This window comes from Hoplias malabaricus, chromosome X2, assembly GCF_029633855.1.
Source record: "Hoplias malabaricus isolate fHopMal1 chromosome X2, fHopMal1.hap1, whole genome shotgun sequence".
In the NCBI taxonomy this organism is placed as follows: Eukaryota; Metazoa; Chordata; class Actinopteri; order Characiformes; family Erythrinidae; genus Hoplias; species Hoplias malabaricus.
The window spans coordinates 44,273,118-44,292,326 of record NC_089819.1 but is presented as its reverse complement, the minus strand read 5'-3'; the positions used below and the strand labels follow the sequence as shown (position 1 = coordinate 44,292,326).

The 19,209-nt window shown below is 41.1% G+C and overlaps 1 protein-coding gene across 1 annotated transcript; it reads left to right on the top strand.

The window, feature by feature from the left end:
* Positions 1–755: 755 nt before the first annotated feature.
* Positions 756–14,634, top strand: LOC136677174 (sal-like protein 1). Its single transcript, XM_066654616.1, has 3 exons — positions 756–950; positions 7,951–11,363; positions 12,965–14,634. The coding sequence occupies exons 1-3, from the start codon at positions 878–880 to the stop codon at positions 13,406–13,408; spliced, it is 3,930 nt and encodes a 1,309-aa protein (XP_066510713.1). The 5' UTR covers positions 756–877; the 3' UTR covers positions 13,409–14,634.
* Positions 14,635–19,209: the final 4,575 nt, after the last annotated feature.

Genomic DNA, 19,209 nt, shown 5'->3' with positions numbered 1-19,209 from the left:
GACGGGTTTGATTCGGGGGAGATCCCGCACGAGCCCCATCTCTGAGGCCATTAGGCGCCAAAATTCTGACTTAACCGGCCTACTTTCCTTTTTCTTTGCTCCCGTTTTTTTTTTCGTCCTTGCCTCGTTCATTCTTCCTCTCTCTCCTGCTCTTCTCTCTGGCCTCGAGGAACAAACGACGGCGGCGAAGTTTTGCCATCACACACGCGCGAGAAGACGAGTGTTTTTTTTTTTCCCCCATAAGCGAGGAGCCACGCAAAAACACAACAGACCAGTGCCGCTGTTCTGAGGGAGCGACGTAATCAAAGTTAGAAGCACGCGGATGTCTGGCCACAACCAACAGAAAGTCAAGTGGACGCGAGCGGCGATGACTATCTGACTGAACCGTAGAAAGAAAAGATGCGGTCACGCACTAAACAAGAGGTGGACATTCCCGAAGTGTCCGAGACACGCTCTCGCGCTTTGAAGGGTTAAAAGAGCGATAAAGACTCGAGTGTGAGGGTGTTTGGGAAATCCAGCCCCATTGGGTGAGAGCGCCGGAGAGACAGGAGACCCCAGCAAATCAGCGGCTAATTGATTAAAGAGACTTCATTTGAATAGAGAGAAAGAGAGAGAGAGGGGGAGAGAGAGAGAGTGGAGGAGGAGGAGGAAGAAAAAGAAGAGGAGGAGGAGGAGGAGGAGGAGGGGGAGGAGGAGGAGGAGGGGGAGGAGGTGGTGGCTGGCGAGGTGCCAATCGCCTTTCAAAGAACCCGTATGATTAATCGCGAGGCATTATTGATAATCATAACGGGACACGCGCGCGGTGGATGGGCTCGCGCGCCCTGATTTCGGGACCTTTCTTTCGGCCACGTTTGTTCTCTCGCGCCCCTGTCGCAGCATGTCGCGAAGGAAGCAGGCGAAGCCGCAGCATTTCCAGTCCGAGCCGCAGCTGCCTGCGGTCGAGCACAATGGTGAGTCGGGCTTTATTACGGGGGCTTTCTTTAGCCCCGTCCTGTCCAAGTGGGCTTGCTTTGGTTTGAAGAGATAGGGGAAGGGAGTCAGCTCAAGGAACATGTTCAGTCACATTTGAAGCGGAGGGAAGTTTTGGGGTTGTAGACTTAAAAATCTAGCGCGGTAAACTTAGATAAGAAAGCGTACGGACAATAAAATTATTGACGCGGAGTTTCTATAAGGGACCGAACTTACGCGTAATGAAATTGGAGAGACGTTTATCGTTTATTAATCGGTATAGTCAGTTTTACATAATAAAGCAAATAGTGACAGAATACTAGCTGTTAACGCATCGCCGTGTTCATAGAAGGGATCCACATTAAGCAAAACCTTCTCAAATATTTTACAAGTGCAGGGAAGTCTTAAGGTTGGTTCCACTTTTCATTAAGCGTACTCTAAGAACGCAAACTGTAAGAAAACATTAACACTTAACGCTGGGTTGAGTTTCAAGAAGAGACCTAACTTAAGGAACACATTCGGACATTCTGAAAGTCGGAGATTTCGGAGTTCTGTAGACTTTTCTCTTAACGTCCTCAACTGCAACTTAGAGAGCGTATGTAAATTAGCGGTATCGCGACAAGAGCACTGCAGAGTTTGGAGAATGGACTCAAATGAGAGGACACGCTGCCAAGCTCACTGAAGTCGAGGAACTACATTCGTTTTTGAAGTTTTCAAGTTTTGTGCTTTTCAATCGGCTATCGCAGTCGTGACTAAGTAAGCGTATATAAATCGCGCTAAAAAAAAAAGAAAAAGAAAAAAGAAAACCGCTAAACGTAGGCTATCTGTTGCACAGTTTAAACAAGGGACATGTTCTCAAGCACATTGCAAACGGAGGGAAGTTTAGCGAAGGGGAGTTGTAGACTTAGTAGTCTCCTTCCTCATTTTTATTCAAGAAAGCCTGTAATTGCGGTAACACAAATAACGTCAAGAACGTTAATAAGGAAACTTTTTAAATGAGCGTTATAACTGAATCTCGTTTGTCTGCATGGTCGAATATTTGTACACTGTTTATGCACACTGTTAACCAAATATGGAGCAACAAATAATATATGTTATTAAGGCTTTATATAGAAATATTATATTCATTCCTTTTGCCTCGATGCACTTTTAAGTTTCCTACAGAAGTTTGTATTCGCGTCATGCGCTCTGTTATGAGTGGAACACTTACAGTTAGAACATGGACAAAAAACAGGCCTTCGTTAAAAGTTTTTTTTTTTTTTTTTTCAAAGGCTTTCAAACGGTTTATACGGCGGGATATATTTGTTTACTTTTACATTTGAAAAAAAGGCTGTTTATTTTATTTATATATTTGTTTATTTTTGCTTAATATTTTAAAAAGCTTCAGTTGTAGGGATTCTCTATAAGTTTAAAGGTTCTTGAACTATGTAACGGGATGTTGCATTTGTTGTATCATTTTACACGAATTCCACTTAGATCTGTTTTACTCAGATTATTGTGATTTGTTTTGTTCGTTGGTAAATATTGATCTGCAGCCTCAACTAATCGTCTTTTCGTATTGTAGACCTTCGTGACAATTGTTCATAAAAATATTAATCTGACAGTTGGTCTGTAAATAAATACATGCGGACAAATTTAAACACAAATAAAATAACAATAAACACGTACAGATCTTCACTGTAAATCTTGTGATTCCGAGCAATAATATAATACTAATAATAATAATAAATAATCCTGCTTGTAATATTTAATTTAAAATGAAATTAAATGACGTTTTGACCGGCTCAAGCGCGCATCAAGCACAGAGGTAAAGCACATACTTTAAAGCCTGTTAACTGGGACTGAAGGCTACAGGTAGTCCAGTGATCCACTGATCAAATCAGACAGTAATGCACATTAAATAAAAACGTGCACGTACCGTTTCGTAAGGCTTTGTATTTGTTTCTTATTTTTACATTTGTTTTCAGTTTAAGCGTGAGATTTGTTTTTGAAGTGAGTCTTCACCTTTGTAAAGATGCTGAGAGTTAAACATATATTTCTTTTCTATCAGGGTTTTTCAAACCTTCTCACTTCAAAGGCCGAATAAGGCTCATTTGAACCATAAAAGGCGTTTAAAGCGCTTTAACATTTCTTCTATAAAGTGGCCTATTTATGGCTTAAAAGTGTTCCCTCGCAGAATAGCTCCATCTCTCTCAGCTTTCAGCGTTTGATGGCAGGTTTCGTCTTGCTGATTTTGAAAGGAGGCTTTGATGCGATAAGGATTTAGGTTTAGTATCGAAACTCGAGCAATTTTCTACACAATTGGGCGTTTTTTAATTCAATTTTACATATTGCTTCCAAATGCTACTGAACAGAAGTTTCGCCTGCATGCTGCATTTCATCTGAGGCAGGACTTGAAAGCCCTCCTTTGACTACTGTCATCTTAATGTCCGTCATATGGTCAAGATAAGATTTTGTTGGCCGTTAAAACGGTTCGCTGGCTTCTGAGATACCTTCGTTTATACAGAATACGGTTCAAAGTTAATCGAGTGAAAGTTTAAAAGAAGGTTTTTTATTTGTTTGTTACACTTATTTAGGCTGAATTTCCATCATTTGATTGTTATTTTTAAATATTTTTTAACACCGGAGTTGTTTTCTTGACATTATTATTCCCAGTCTATAAGGAAAAGTACACAGCTCGATATGTAACACTTTGTCTTTGTGCCCAATTAAGTAAACAACTTAGTCAAAGAAAAATACATAATCTTAAATTAAACTGTTCTGTATTTGCGTGGGAAGAACCGTCCTAGTTCCAGTTGATGTGATTTTACTAGAATTTAAAAATTGACCGAAAAATAGCGTAAATTGCTGAATTTTCCCAACTGGATTTTTCCCTTCAAATTCAATAAAGGAGTGAATGGCAACGTTTGTCATTTAGTTTCAGCTGACCAGGATATTTCAAAAAATGCAAAACAACCCAGCAACAACAGAAAAAAAAAAATGCATAACCTCTTGGCTCCTTGTGTGCATGCAGTTTTTCATTGCTCAGTAACTTCTTTCAGAACTGTGGGTGGTTTGCTAACTTTTTTGAGGGGAAATTTAAGCCCCCTTGTTGTCAGGACAGAACTGGGGGGCTTTCTTGGCTCGTCCCATTAGGCCACAGTAGTAGCAATGTAAAGCGGGGAAGGAGAGGTCTCTTGTCAATGTTGTCCCGTCTCCAGGGGTGGGATGTGAAGCTGTTTTAACCTTTGCCAGGCTCACACTGTGGGGAGGTGAAGAGAGATCAGGTCACTGCGTGTCCGAGTGTGCTGCGTCACTGACCCCCAGAGGGTCTGCTTAAAGCCAGCCTTGCAGGAACTGCTGCTTTATTGGGAGGTGGGGGTTGTTGGGGGGCTTGCAGGTGGGGGGTATCAGTGTGGCTGCTTTCCCCTTTCACCCCAGTAAACATGCTCCCCACCCAGAGAGTGATTCAGAAGGAGCTCCCCTTCTGCAGAACAAATAGTGTTTGGACCCCTGCAATCAACAGGGATTTTGTCGCTTGTCTTTTTTGTCTTTTCGATTGTGTGGTGGAAGTTTGGAAAAAGCCTTGAGGACCCTGGTTGGCTTTGTAAGTCTCATTCAGAAATACACAGTAGGTGCAGTGTATAAACACAGTTGCTAGAGTAGCACTGTCAGTTGCAGTATCTTAGTTTGGGAACGTAACTCTAAGATTTTCACTGCAATTGTAATTTTTAATGGTAACGGTTAAAAACAATTCCAATCTATTTATTTTATTAAAGCAAAGACCTTAAGGATTATCTTGTACCTCAGAGAGCACACCCATATATATATACTTTAATTTTAAGTACAAACATATATATTTAATTAAAAATATTAAAATTATTAATCAAGACAGTACCCTTGTTTTCTGACTAGTTTAGTGCCAAGCATGAACCCACACTGACCAGCAGAGAAGAGCTTTACAGGAACCCCATCTAGTGTTCACAAGTTTCCTAAAGGCTGCAAAAGAGAGGAGGGAGGGATGGAAGAAGGGAGGGAAGGAGAGAGAAATGAAGAGGTAGTGCACCAACAAAAAGTCTCTCTTCGAAGTGGCGCGAGGCTTGCAGCAGAGCAAATCAGCGTAGGCACTAGAGTATGTTAGTATGTTTTTTTATTTGCTTTCTCATATTTTCACTTTCTGCATCAATTTTGTAAAGAATCTTTGACTCTTTCACTATTTCTCTGTTGCATCTTTTCTCTTAATTTGCCCAAAGCCTCGGTGGCATATCGAGGATGTAATGTTCCAGTTATGTAGGTTCTCGTGAACTATGGCTTGCTTTCAACTTGACCTACTAATCCCTTCGTTTAAATCAGAATCTTTAACTCACGGTACTCCTCTGCTGCCAGCATGCGCTCTGTACGTCAAGCCGATCTCGCTTATTGTTTGTTCATAGGTCTTTCCAGGGACATATTCACTTGTGCTCTAAATGATCCAGTTGGTATAGAGGGCGTAGCCTTTGGTACAAGTTTGTGTACATGTTTTGTTGCACTTTAATTCCGACAGTTTCACTCCCAAGTGCTGTCGCTTAGGTGCAGCATGAATGTTGCTGGTGTCTGAGCTCTTTAAGTTTATTCACAATGGAAACGTTGGCCGTTTCTTAATTGCAGTGCATAGTTTTTAGGAATTCCAAGTAAAGCTTCTCCAACTATTGTGATTATATATGAAGCTATGCATCGAGATACACTTAAGCCTTATAGTTTTTCTGAATGTTGCAACAATGATTTTTTTCTGCATTGTTACTTCTAAGCTTTTGTGAATTATCAACAGCAAATGAGGATTTAGGAGATTCCTTGTTATAAAATGTAGTATTTCAAATAAGGTTCCATCAACAGTTAGTAGTTAGCATTTACTTCATGTTAAATGCAATTTAGAATTTTTTTTACTTAGTAGTGTATTCTTTTATTTATATTTATATATATATATATAATGTGTGTTTGTGTGTGTTTTAGTTCTTTATTTATAATTATCACTTTTCGTATTTATTTTTACACCTTAAGCGAAACTTGTTATGGAATAACCAAACTTGAGTAACGCAATAACACCCTTTGTTTAGAAACACAGTAATTTGTACACTACCAACCAAAGCCTGCGTATGCATGTGTTGTGTTGCTTAAACTCCAGTTAAGACATGCACTTCCATAAACTAATGCACACAGATTAACTTAAAGACTTTACCGTAAACCATTCCCAATTCCCACATAATCTCCGTCCCTCCCCCTCCACTAAATTAAAGCAGGGTTTCTTTTTTTTTTTTTTTCCTTCTTCATTAGTCACACCAAAAGCTCTTCTGCTGTAATATTAAAAAAAAACTTTTCATCATAAAGTTGACTTTTCCCGTCCGGCAAGCTGGGTGCTGGTGTGAGGCACAGCTTTAGTGTCATGGCAACTTTAGCGTTATCTGATGTTCCACCACAGAGAAACACTGAGGGAGGATAATCCGTGAATTAAAGAGGATCTGTTCTAGAAACAGCCGTGATGAGCAGGCCAGGCCCTCGGCCCCCTCAGCCCCCTCGGCCCCCTCGGCCCTGCTCCGACGCTCCCATGCTGGGGAACAATGGGGAGCCATCCTGTCTCCCGGCAAGGGCCGGGACACACTTCTGCAGGGGTTTCATTTGCAAATGAATCCCTGCACTGATGAAAATGTAGAGGGCGAAGCCCCACAATGAAGGGGATTCATAGAAAATTGCAATTTGTAAATCAGCTTGTATGTTAAACAGCAAGATTTTTGCAGGATAAAAAGAAAGGGGTGGGTGGGGTAGAGAGAGTGAGCGACAGAGAGAGACAGAGAGAAGGATGGAAGTCTTGACAGAAGTAAAAGCCCCAGAGGGGGTTGAGGGAAAAAAAATTTCTCACCACCTTATTTACAAGAAAAAAGGACAAAACCTTTTTCACTTTTGTGTTTTGAAATATCAGTTCTTTTTATATTTATTTGTTCTTGTTATTCCAGTAAGCTAATTTGCAACTGAATATTTAAACTCAGTCAGAGTGTGTTTTCTCTTGGAAAGTTTAAACGATGATATGCTTTATGCCTCTTTCCAACGCGTATTGCCAAAATTAAACATGTTTGTTAGATTGTTGGCTTCATACTGGAGGTCAGGATTAAAAACAGGATGTAATCTTTAGCTACACAAAGCTAACCCCATATACTCAATTCACAGTTAGAAACCACCATCCTAAAGAACTTGAAATATCACTCATATTATTATTTTTTAACATCCTTATTAGAAGCTGGTGAACGAGGATTTGAAGACCGCATTTCTGTACACCCTCAGCCCAGTCTAAGTTAGCATCTGTAGCGGCTGCGAAGAGAAAAGCGAGACAATCGGAATGCCGAGGGCTTGCTTGCTCCTGTCAGATCCTGATTGCAGGCTGACTGGATACAAATTAGTTTAGTGACAGGGATAACCTGTCCAAGATGCCCACAGTTAGTTGAAAATGAGCAAAGTTGACAGCAAATTGAAAGTCTAATAAGTCCTTCAAATGGTTGATTTGTGCCTGGTAGACAAGTAGGCATTGAGGAGTATGAAATATTGGAAATCAATGCCTCTCTATGAAATTTCATTAGGCCCCATTGTCCTCAGTTCATAGTACTTTATGTTTTGATGGATTGTCTGAAGAAAATGATTACCTAAGGTAGTGGGGATGAGGGAACTGAGATACACATCTTCAAAGATCACTTTCCAGCAATATTTTAAGTGTTATTGATCCAGCTTTTTTTCCTTTTGCTGTTTCACATATCTCAGCTGCAAGGCAGTCTTTTTTCTTCTAATCTGTTTTGCTTTTATTGTTCCTCTTTTTAAAAAATGGTTGTTTTTTTAATGTATCAAGAGGATAAGTGTTAAACTGATTAACAGAAGATTAACAACAAAAGATTTTGAACAGATAAAGCTGCTTCTTCAGCTGCAAAACATTTCTAATCACTAATCCCCTTGTTCTCTCTCTCTCCTTGTCTCCCCCCACCCCTCTCTTTCTTTTCTTTTCAGGGGACACAGAGCCTGGCTTGGACGACCCCCCTTGCAAGGACTCGGGTGCCCATGTCTGTGGCAGATGCTGTGCCGAGTTCTTTGAACTGTCGGATCTTGAACAACACCAGAAGAATTGCACTAAGAATCAATTAGTTCTGATTGTGAATGAGAATCCTGCGTCTCCTTCCGGAACCTTCTCTCCAAACTCCTCTCCCCATAATCCTGATGAGCAGGTGAATGACACGACTAATAACGCAGATCAAGTCGACTGCGCTGACCTTTTAGACCATAACTCACTGGATAAAGAGGAAGCCATGGATGTGGATGTGTCGGCGATCTCTGCCGCCCATGACGATGGAAATGGACACATGGAGCGAAGCAGCCCCATCAATGTCAGCAGTGAAGGAGGCCATGTTGAGAGGGGCAGCACTGGACCCAGTCTGGGCAGCTCTGCTATCTCAGCCTCACTACCTCAGCTGGGCAATCTTACAGAGCTGGGAAACTTTTCTGTGATGAACAGCAATGTTATCATTGAAAATCTCCAGAGCACCAAAGTGGCAGTGGCCCAGTTCTCTCAGGAGACAAGATCAACAGGTGGCAAGAGGGTTGCTGTGCCTGCTCTCATGGAGCAGCTTCTAGCCCTGCAACAGCAGCAGATTCACCAGTTGCAGCTGATAGAGCAGATTCGTCACCAGATCCTGTTGTTAGCATCCCAGTCTCCTGAGCTACAGGTGCCACCCAATTCCTCCCCTGGGACTCTGTCTTCATCTACCAGCCCCCTTACCACCCTCAGCTCTCACCTTTCCCAGCAGTTAGCAGCTGCAGCAGGGCTAGCGCAAAGCCTAGCTAGCCAGTCTGCTAACATCAGCAGCCTGAAGCAGATGGCTAGTGCAGCACAGCTACCTCAAAGCAACTCCAGCATGGGAGAATCATCTCAAAGTTTGGGAGCATTGGGGACAGCTGTGGTCAATAGTCAAGCATCGGAAAAGGGGCCTGGGTACAGTGGAAGTCTGCATCCTCAGCTTGGCCATCCATCAATAGCAAAGTCATCTACGCCTTCCTTTGGGATCGGAAGCCTGTTAAATCCTGTGGCAAACTCACTTCTACCTCAGCCCCCATCGGGAAACCCCATGTTCTCCAGTGCTCTTCCTAGCGTCGGAACCACAGTCGAGGATCTCAACTCGCTGGCAGCATTAGCCCAGCAAAGAAAAGGCAAGCCCCCCAATGTGTCTTCTTTTGAGCCCAAGAGCAGCTCAGAGGAGGCGTTCTTCAAGCATAAGTGCAGATTTTGTGCCAAGGTGTTTGGAAGTGACAGTGCCTTGCAGATCCACTTGCGCTCGCATACAGGAGAGAGGCCGTATAAATGTAACATTTGTGGCAATCGCTTTTCAACTCGAGGCAACTTGAAAGTTCACTTCCAACGTCATAAAGAGAAGTATCCTCACATCCAGATGAACCCATACCCAGTTCCCGAGCATTTGGACAATATTCCAACGAGCACTGGCATTCCCTATGGCATGTCGATGGCACCAGAGAAGCCAGTTACTAGCTGGCTGGACAGCAAACCTGTCTTATCTACTCTGAGCTCGTCAGTGGGCATGTTGCTCCCACCAACTATGCCAAGCCTGCCCCCATTCATCAAGAAGGAGGAGAATCATTCTGTGGCTGTAACAAGCCCTTCACACTCTGCTAAGAGTGACTCAGGTCCAGTTGAACTATCCACAAAAAACAGTGATACTGTCTTGGAAGAAGGCGATGGTGCAACCTTGCCTACCTCAAATGGGAAAACTGAAGAAAGCAGTCAATCCTCAAGGTTCACAATAAACACAAGCTCAATGGGTGAGAGCAAGACAGAGTACACAACCTCCAACAGTCCACCCATGGCCACCAATCCTTTGATGCCCCTGATGTCAGAGCAATTTAAGGCTAAATTCCCATTTGGAGGCCTTCTAGATCCTCTGCAAGGCTCAGAAACATCAAAATTACAGCAATTGGTAGAGAACATAGACAGAAAGGTGACCGATCCGAATGAGTGTGTCATCTGCCATCGAGTTCTCAGCTGCCAGAGTGCACTTAAAATGCACTATCGTACCCATACTGGGGAACGGCCATTCAAATGCAAAATCTGTGGCCGTGCTTTTACCACTAAGGGTAACCTGAAGACCCACTACAGTGTCCATCGCGCCATGCCACCACTGAGGGTGCAGCACTCTTGCCCTATTTGCCAGAAGAAGTTCACCAATGCTGTGGTGCTGCAGCAGCACATTCGTATGCACATGGGTGGCCAGATCCCCAACACCCCTCTACCTGAAAGCTACCCAGAATCTATGGGCTCTGACGCAGGCTCATTTGAAGAGAGAAACTTTGATGAATTTGACAACTTCTCAGATGACAACATGGAAGGGTTGGATGATGGTCCAGATAGCAGTGTTCCAGACACACCTAAATCTATGGACGCATCACAAGATAGTCTTTGTTCTTCACCTGTACCACAGGAACAGTTAGGTATCGACCATCAGGATAAGAATGCACCTCAGGGGCTTCTAGAAGATTCACCAAGTAACAGAGGTAAAGTGACAGAAAATGGCTCACTGGAAGGAGATCGCTTCACTTATGATTCGTCATCTCTAGGAGGTGATATTGAGAGCCAAAGTGCAGGAAGTCCAGCTGTCTCTGAATCTACCTCCTCCATGCAAGCTCCATCACCCTCTAGTGGTGTTCCCCAGCAACGCAAATCCCCTGGTCTGGAGGAGCGTCAGCCTAGGGCATCCTCACTGGAACAAATAAGTGCAAGCCTCATGCAGAGCCATTCCTCAAGTCTAGGAGCACTAGATCTAACCTCAATGAATCCCTCTAAAGACCCACTGGGCATGCTTTTCCCCTTTCGTGAAAGAGGCACCTCCAAGAACACATCATGTGATATCTGTGGCAAGACATTTGCCTGTCAGAGTGCCTTGGACATCCACTACCGAAGCCATACCAAAGAACGACCATTCATTTGCACAGCTTGCAACCGGGGCTTCTCCACCAAGGGGAATCTTAAGCAGCACATGCTGACACATCAGATGAGAGATCTGCCCTCCCAGCTCTTTGAGCCCAACTCCAGCCTGGCATCAAGCCCTACACCTTCCCTACTCTCTGTTGGATCCTTATCCTCCATGATCAAGTCTGAGATCAATGGCTTCCTCCATGCTCCGCAGCATGACGGAAAAGATCTTCCCTCAAACCTGGTGACTTCCTCTGCGTCCACATCTCCTGTGCTATCTTCTGCTCCTCCGAGACGGACCCCCAAGCAGCACTACTGCAACACGTGCGGAAAGATGTTCTCTTCTTCCAGTGCTCTGCAGATCCACGAGAGGACCCACACTGGGGAGAAGCCCTTTGCTTGCACCATCTGTGGGCGTGCTTTCACCACCAAAGGAAATCTCAAGGTAATCATCTCTAAATTTAAAAGCTAAGAAGTGAGATAGATTCTTTTAGTCCATAGATTTCATAAGAAACAACATGTCTGCTGTTATTTCCTATGCTTCAGAGGCAAAATTATGTTTGAAAATTTGCATTTGCTTAGATACTAGCATTATGCAATAATGTAGAGGGAGGGGAGAGATCACCTCAGCTGTGCTGAAATAAAGGTGTACAAGTGGAAAGGTTGAGTCACCCCATTAATATGAATATTGGGCAGAAACCTGAGAGTGTGATTGATGGAGCACAGCCAGGAATGCTCCGCTTAACAGCCTTTAACTACAGTTACCAGCGGCAACCACCCTTAGCTGCAGCATGCTCAGTATTTTTCCAGAGTTTATCTTGTGAAAAACGTGAGCTTCTCTTTGATCATAAAGAGAAAAGAGCCCCCACTCACAGATACACAGGAACTGCGGGGGTTTTATGTGGACATGTGGGATCACACCAGTCGCCTGTAAGGAATTGGGGGAAACCTGACACACTGGAGGCTTAATTTTCAGGAAGCAACGTAAATCTCTAACTAGATTCAAATTTCCCCTCCAAATAAATCAGTAATTATAGTGAACCCTTTGTGCGTAGTAGAGAAAAGAGCATGAAAATCCTTTTTGTATGCAGTGGGATTTTACAGCTTATCTGAAGTATTTGAACAGACTTTAGGCTGCTGAAATGTTTTTTATTTTTTTACCTTTCAAAGGTAAATTTTAGTTAGTCTGATTAAAAAAGTCTGAATTGTAACACAAACCATTTTGAGAGTATTCTTTAACAAGATTTGCCATTTTTAACAATTAATAAAGGTGGAAAAATGAAGGAAAATGGTCTCAAATGTTGTGTAAAATGCAGATTAATATAATATGCAATGAGAAATTTAAGAACATAATGGTTTTGAAATGAAATCTTTTAGGGTCTCTGTCCAAAGAAAAACATGTATCTCTTTATGTATGTATGTCTTTATAAAAGAAGAAAAAATTCTAAAAAAATTCTAATGGAAGTCTATGTAAAAATTTGTTTCATATTTAATTTTACATAATTTTGCATTTCAATTTGTCCATTCATCGTGAAATCATGAACACAGCTGCTGTACAGCTGTACAAAGTAGTAAAATCAAAATGAAGATGCATGTTTTTGTTTGTTTGTTTATTTTATTTTATTTATTTTTTTGTTTGTTTGTTTTTTTAGAGAGCGGCAATATGTAATTTCCTTTAGAAAGTTTATCACAGCTACATATATGTATTCCACTGTACTGCATCAAATACTTGAAGTGTTTTTAATAGTTATCAGTGACAGAGGATATTGCAGCCTTCCCTGGATGTTGCTTGTCCTGGGAAAGTCTGTCTGCTGTAAGAGAAAGGCACTGAACAATTGTTTGCAAAACGTATTTTTCTCATCCTAATGTCTAGCCCTCAGACGTTGCCTTCAGTGGGGCATTATTAATTCTAATTAGTTGTGCTATTCTTTATTTTTCCATTGCATCATCTTGTGCGCGTCATGCTGATTTGAGGCCAGATTGGTAAACATGACTGACCTCTCTTCTCTTTCGTTCTCTCTCTGGTCTCTCTGGTTGTGTATCTAGGTTCACATGGGCACTCACATGTGGAACAGTGCCCCGGCTCGGCGAGGACGCAGGCTCTCTGTTGACGGCCCTATGGCCTTCCTCGGGACAAACCCGGTTAAGTTCCCCGAGCTCTTTCAGAAGGACTTGTCTGGAAGGGCAGGGAACGGGGACCCAACTAGCTTCTGGAACCAGTACGCGGCTGCCTTCTCCAACGGCCTGGCCATGAAGACCAACGAGATATCTGTGATCCAGAATGGAGGCTTGCCACCCTCCCTTTCTGGAAGTGTGGGGAATGGGGGAAGTTCTCCCATCAGTGGGCTGACCGGCAGTATTGACAAGCTGCACAGTTCAGAGCCCAACGCAGCTCTAGCTGGCCTGGAGAAGATGGCCAACACGGAAAACGGAACTCACTTCCGCTTCACTCGCTTCATGGAGGACAGCAAGGAGATTGTTACTAACTAGGAGACGAACAGCGGCGCTTCTGTGGTACATGCTGATACACACACAAAAACACTTGCAGACGTGTACTCCCACATGCACAAAAAAGAGAGAACAAGCGCAGGAAAAAAAGAACCCGGCTCGTGCTTTCCATTGAGACTTTAGTTTGAAGAGGACTTACATTTTTGTACAATGTACAACATGTTAAAAGTTTTACGGAGCTTATTTATTAGTGATTATAACCTTGCTCTAAAAAAGAGACAAAAAAGTGGAAACATTAACAGTTACTTAGTTTTCTTTTTTTTCTGTTTTCCCGCCAGAATGGAGCTGTGTGATTGGTTGTGTAAAAGTGTGCTTTTGGAACTTTTAGCGTTTCTGGCTAGATGACTTTTATCCTTGGTATTAAATTATTTCTATCTGTAGTATGTATAACAAAAAACTGTTGATGTTTGTGATGCATTAGAGCTTGAATAAGCAAAAACAAAAAGGCTGTAAATAATGTACACTGACCCGTGCTAGATGGTTTACCAGCTGTGTATTAACCCTCTCCCTCCCACTCCCTCGCTCCCTCTCTTTTATGCGAAATACCAGACTTTCTACAGGAAGAGTACAGGATAGTTCTACTATTGACACTTATTTAAGTAAAAAAAGACAAATGCAAGCTACATCTCAGCTGTTACCTTTTTAGAAATTAATCTTTGTTTCTGAATGTTTATTGTATTGTGAGTTTTTCCACTTTCTTACTTTCTTTAGTTTGATCTCCTGATTTCTTGTTGCTATAGACTAAGCCTCAACTAGCATCTTTGTTACATGAAAAGGTTCCAAGGATGGTCCACCTCTAGGTTTTACGACTGTATATCTTAAGAGTAAATTGAAAGATCTGGTAGTGTAAAAAAAAAAACGTACTTCTTCAAGTTAAGAAAAAAATAATGAGCTGGGTTTCCACATTGCTGCTACGTTCTAGCATCTTTTGTTTGACATCAAATGCAAAAGGCTTGTATATATACTGTCGAATGTGGAACAACAATTTCCATCACAACAAATGTATATAAATATGTTGCTCAAAAAAGACAAGGTCCATCTCGGCCAGGGGACAAACCATAGTGTTTTTATAAATAGAAATATATATAGGTTTGGACTGTTACATGCACTTTCTTGGAAAGTTGGAAAAATCTTTAAGGGTCCAGTTTCTCTACAGTTTAATACCTACTAACAACTACAATACTGTAATTCTTTATTCTAATAATCAAATACATCTGTTTTCCAAAAGAAACAACTTGTTGCTCTTTCTCTTCCTTCGTGTACAAACCAAAATAGGAACCACTTTACAGTAAGACTTCATGTAGGTTTTTTGTTTGTTTTTTTAATAGTTATCAAATTATTAGGTCATAATTTCTTTACAAATCATTAACGGACAGTATTACACATTAAAAAATAAACTATTATCATCATATGAATATGAGGAATATGATAAAACGTTATTGATAATAACTGTCAATATCTGACACGTTTGTTTTTAACTGTGTGAATGTGGGTTCACTATTGAGCAAGAAACAATTTTTTATTACCCTTTTTATTTTTGTGTTAAGGCTTGCACAAATAATTATTAACTGCTTCTGAGTGTTTATTATTTTTTAGTGTTTATGACTTAAAAATTAACCATTGGGAGACTGATTTCAGTCATACACAAGCATTCATACATTAGCATATATTTGTTAGCAGTAGAGGCATCCAAACTCATAACATAAGCGATTCTTCAGCTGACTTTCCTTCCATGAAGGTTCATATGTTCTGGAGTTTTAGTTGATTGCTCAAAACGTACTCGATTTCCCCCACATCTTCCTCCATATTAAAATGGACGCTCCCACCAGATCTGTTTGGACGTAAAAGTAATTTAGTCGAAGAGCCCGTGGTCATTAAAAACCCTTCCGCAGCACAAGTCAAGATTTGAGTTCATCATTCCGCCTCTGGCAGACCTCTGAATCTTTAATTAAAGAATCGATTTTTCGGGAGTCGCTGTCCTTCTGCGTTTGTTTGGATGGATTGATCAGAGAGCCCTGAGAAGAGAGAAACTTTTTTTTTAGTTACGTTGTTATGCTTCCTCTTTTGGCGTCTTTAGCAGTGAAAGAGCAGGAGCCGTTTCAGGCCAAAGTTTGTACACTTTTCAAACGACACGCTTGGCTGGATTTCTAATGCACAGCCTTTTGTTTTGTTATCTTGTATGTATCTTAGAGAAAATACGAGACTCAAACGCGATGTTTTTTATCTATGCGATTTACTGCATCATTTTTATAATTTGGATTATATAAAAAGTGATATGAATAATTGTGTGATTTATTATAATCTTGTTGCTGATGTTTGTTTATATTTAATTACCTAAAATAGAAAGAAAAGTCAACCTACATTTGTGACATTCCTGAAAAGCCTATGCCAAAGTTAAGCACCAGCATTTACTAATACAGTGAGGTTAATCACCTTTGATTTTGCTATGGCGTGTTTACCCTCGTCATTTTTCACTTCAATAAAGCTGTGAATTTTACTTCCTGGAAGCAAAGCTAAAATAATGGTAAAACGTTACTGTCATGCAGTAAAATAATAAAATCAGTCAGAAACTGAGACCTGGTTCACCCCAACACAGACCCAACGTCAGTATGACTTATAAATAGCTACATCACCACCCCAAAAATCAACCTACTGATTCAGTGACTCATAGTATAATCCATATTATGGTTAAATGTGCCGTTTGTAATAGTTCTAAAGTATTTACATTTTAATTCACCGAATGCCTCTTTGGTGAAATAATGTATGTTGTGTTGTGGAATTTGAATTAATGTCCTTATTCGTTAGAGTTTGCAGGAAATTAAGAACGTAGTGTAAAGTGTTACAAATGTATGTAATATTTCAATTCTCACAACCAAATATCATAACAATTTGAAACTTAAAATGTACTGTGATATACACTAAACTAAACGAGAAATTGACGTCACAAGGAAAAGGCCGCCGCGGAATGGCGGATGTTTGATTCCTTCCTGTTTTCTCAAAGTGAAATTTTCCCCTTTTATACTTTTCCTCGCGGCCCTCAAGCGGCTGCGTTCAATTTAACACATCAGTGCACTTCCTTGCAGCGCAGGATCTGTTCATTCCAGCCCAGCATCCTCGCTGCTCAGCCCCCAGTTTATAGCTGGCTAAATTCCCTAATATTTACAAGATCTGGATGCTAAATGATCCTTGCAAAGCGAGAGGGGGGTCTCTTTCCGTCCTTCCCGCCCTCTCCTCACTTCAGATTCTGCTCTTTTCTGGCGCTCACATCTGGACCCGAGGTAAAAGCCCCGGCTGCGTTCCGATACGCGCACTTGGTGTCCTAAGTAGAGCACTTGCTACTTAACACACTTAGCAGTTAGTCCTAAATCCTGGAACCAATGTTAGACTGGAGTTTAGGGATGCGTTCTAATCCACTTGCGCCATATGGTATGCTAATTAGCTCGGTAGTCTCCGTTCCAAATAAAACCTTCATATTCTAATTAGATACTGGATTATGTTCAAACTGCTGTAAACGCCGTGTTTTTATAATACTCTCTTGTATAAATGCAACGTTAGATTTCAGGGTGTGTTCCAATACCCTGGCGCTAGTTCATTATTCTAATTAGAAAGGAGTTGCTTATTCTTAAGGTATCCTAATTAAAACAATTGAATTCAGCTCTAAGTAGAGCACATAGGCACTTGTGTTGCCTTCTGGGATAAACACGGGCTGGAATTCAGGTAGATGGAGGATGTGTTCCAATTCTCGTCCTCTAAATATTCTAATGAGAAAGACGTGTTCAAATAACAAACCCCATATTCTAATTACAACAACTTCATTAGGTTCAAACTGTCTCAGACGCCGTGTGGAATTCTTGACACTCTCTGGACACTCACTGGATGCTTACTGAGAGCTCTAGTGAGAGCTCGAGCGCTAATTGGAGCACATCCGCGTATTGGTCTGCACAGCCCTGGCTCGCGGAGGGTTTTATTACGGAGTGGTCTGCTCAGCTGACAGGCCGCTGTTTGTTGACTCAGTGAACGCGCTGGACTCAGATGTTGGCTCCGTGTCACTCAGTGAATTTGTAAAAGTAAATAAAGGGAACACAGACTGATGCCGGAGCGTCTCAAATCACTGAAGTCAACAATGATTTTCATTTATTAATAATAATAATAATAATAATAATAATAATAATAATAATAATAAATAACAACGATAATAATAACGAAAACATTATTATTATTATTTTATTAGGCCTTATTTCTCTTATTGTTGTCTTTGTTTTTAATAATAAATGTATCTATTGCTAACAATTAAAAAATAAGATTTTTTTACATTAATCAATTAATTAAAAAATACATAAAGTAGCCTAAATGGATAATTATAAGCCTATAAAGCATAGAAATGTGTGCAAATATAGCAACTGTAGCAAGCGCTGATTCAAACGGAATACATGTGATTTAACGGTTACTCTGTTCACGTCTCGCGCATGTTGACTGTATTTTATTATTGTGGTATGATATCAATGTTTTTAGAGTTCCGGTTCTGTGAGAGTTTTGAGGTCTTTTAAACGACGCTGCTCGACGTGATGTATTTTCATTGTAAAGTCACAAACCAACTCTGCTGAGGGTAATTAAGCCGTTGGTTTCATGCAAATGGTGAGCACATGATATGTCTGGTAATCATGCGCGAGCCGAGGCTGGAGTTAATGTTTAATGTTGGAGTTATTATTCTGCCTTTCGTGAGGATAAAGGTGGCTGCTGTGTACCAGCAGTGTTTAATTTACTCAGAACATCGCGAGATTATTCACACTGTCAGCCCCGGAGACGTGCTGATTACATGCCGAAATATCTGATTACTTTAGATAGATATGTGAAAACGAACAACCCGTTTTCATAGGTTTAATAAAGCAGAGTGTTTTTTTTTTCTTTTTTTTGGAGTTTGTTGTCTACGTGATTTATACATTTATCTTTAAAAAAAAGAAGAAGAAGAGGAGGAGGAGAGGACAGAGACAAAAAGTGGGTCGTTTGTTTTAGGTTCTGATGCGGTGTGTGATCAGTGACAATGATCCCAGGTGTGTGTGTGTTTTCTCAACAGGGTTGTGGTTCTCGTTTGGTAAGTATTGATTGAGTTGTGCTGAATTACAGAAACGGAGGAATCTCAGGTGGCAGGGCTATAGAATTGATCTCTCTCTCTCTCTCTCTCTCTCTCTCTCTCTCTCTCTCTCTCTCTCTCTCTCTCTCTCTCTCTCTCTCTCTCTCTCTCTCTCTGTGTGTGTGTGTGTGTGTGCATGCATTTGCTGGTGGCTTTTTACCCCACAGTGAGATCACACCAGGAGGTTAGGTTTGGGCCAAATGCCAATAACACACACACACAAATTGTTCAGCCTTATACATTGGGAGCATGCTCACAAATTGGTGCATGTGAAACATTAGTATTTACACCTGATTATCTTCATGACCTTTGCTTTCAGATGCCTTTACCAACTGCTCTTATGTCTCCTCGGAGAGTGCCAGTATTGCCCATTATTGATCTATATGATGGTGGACTCCTCTGATATACTGTTTTACTGTTAGATCCTAATGGTCCCGAATGATACCCCGTTAAGGAAATGCTTTCAGAAGCAGAAGACAAAACACAATGGCGCTCAGCTGACCCAGAATATCTTCATAGTTATGAATATGCAGGTAAACAGGTAGATATGCATAAACATGATGCACATTTGTAAGAATATTCTTAGAGTATATTTTGAGTATATTCAATGCCGTATATTTAGTTGATAGTTGATAAGTTCTTTAAATAGAAG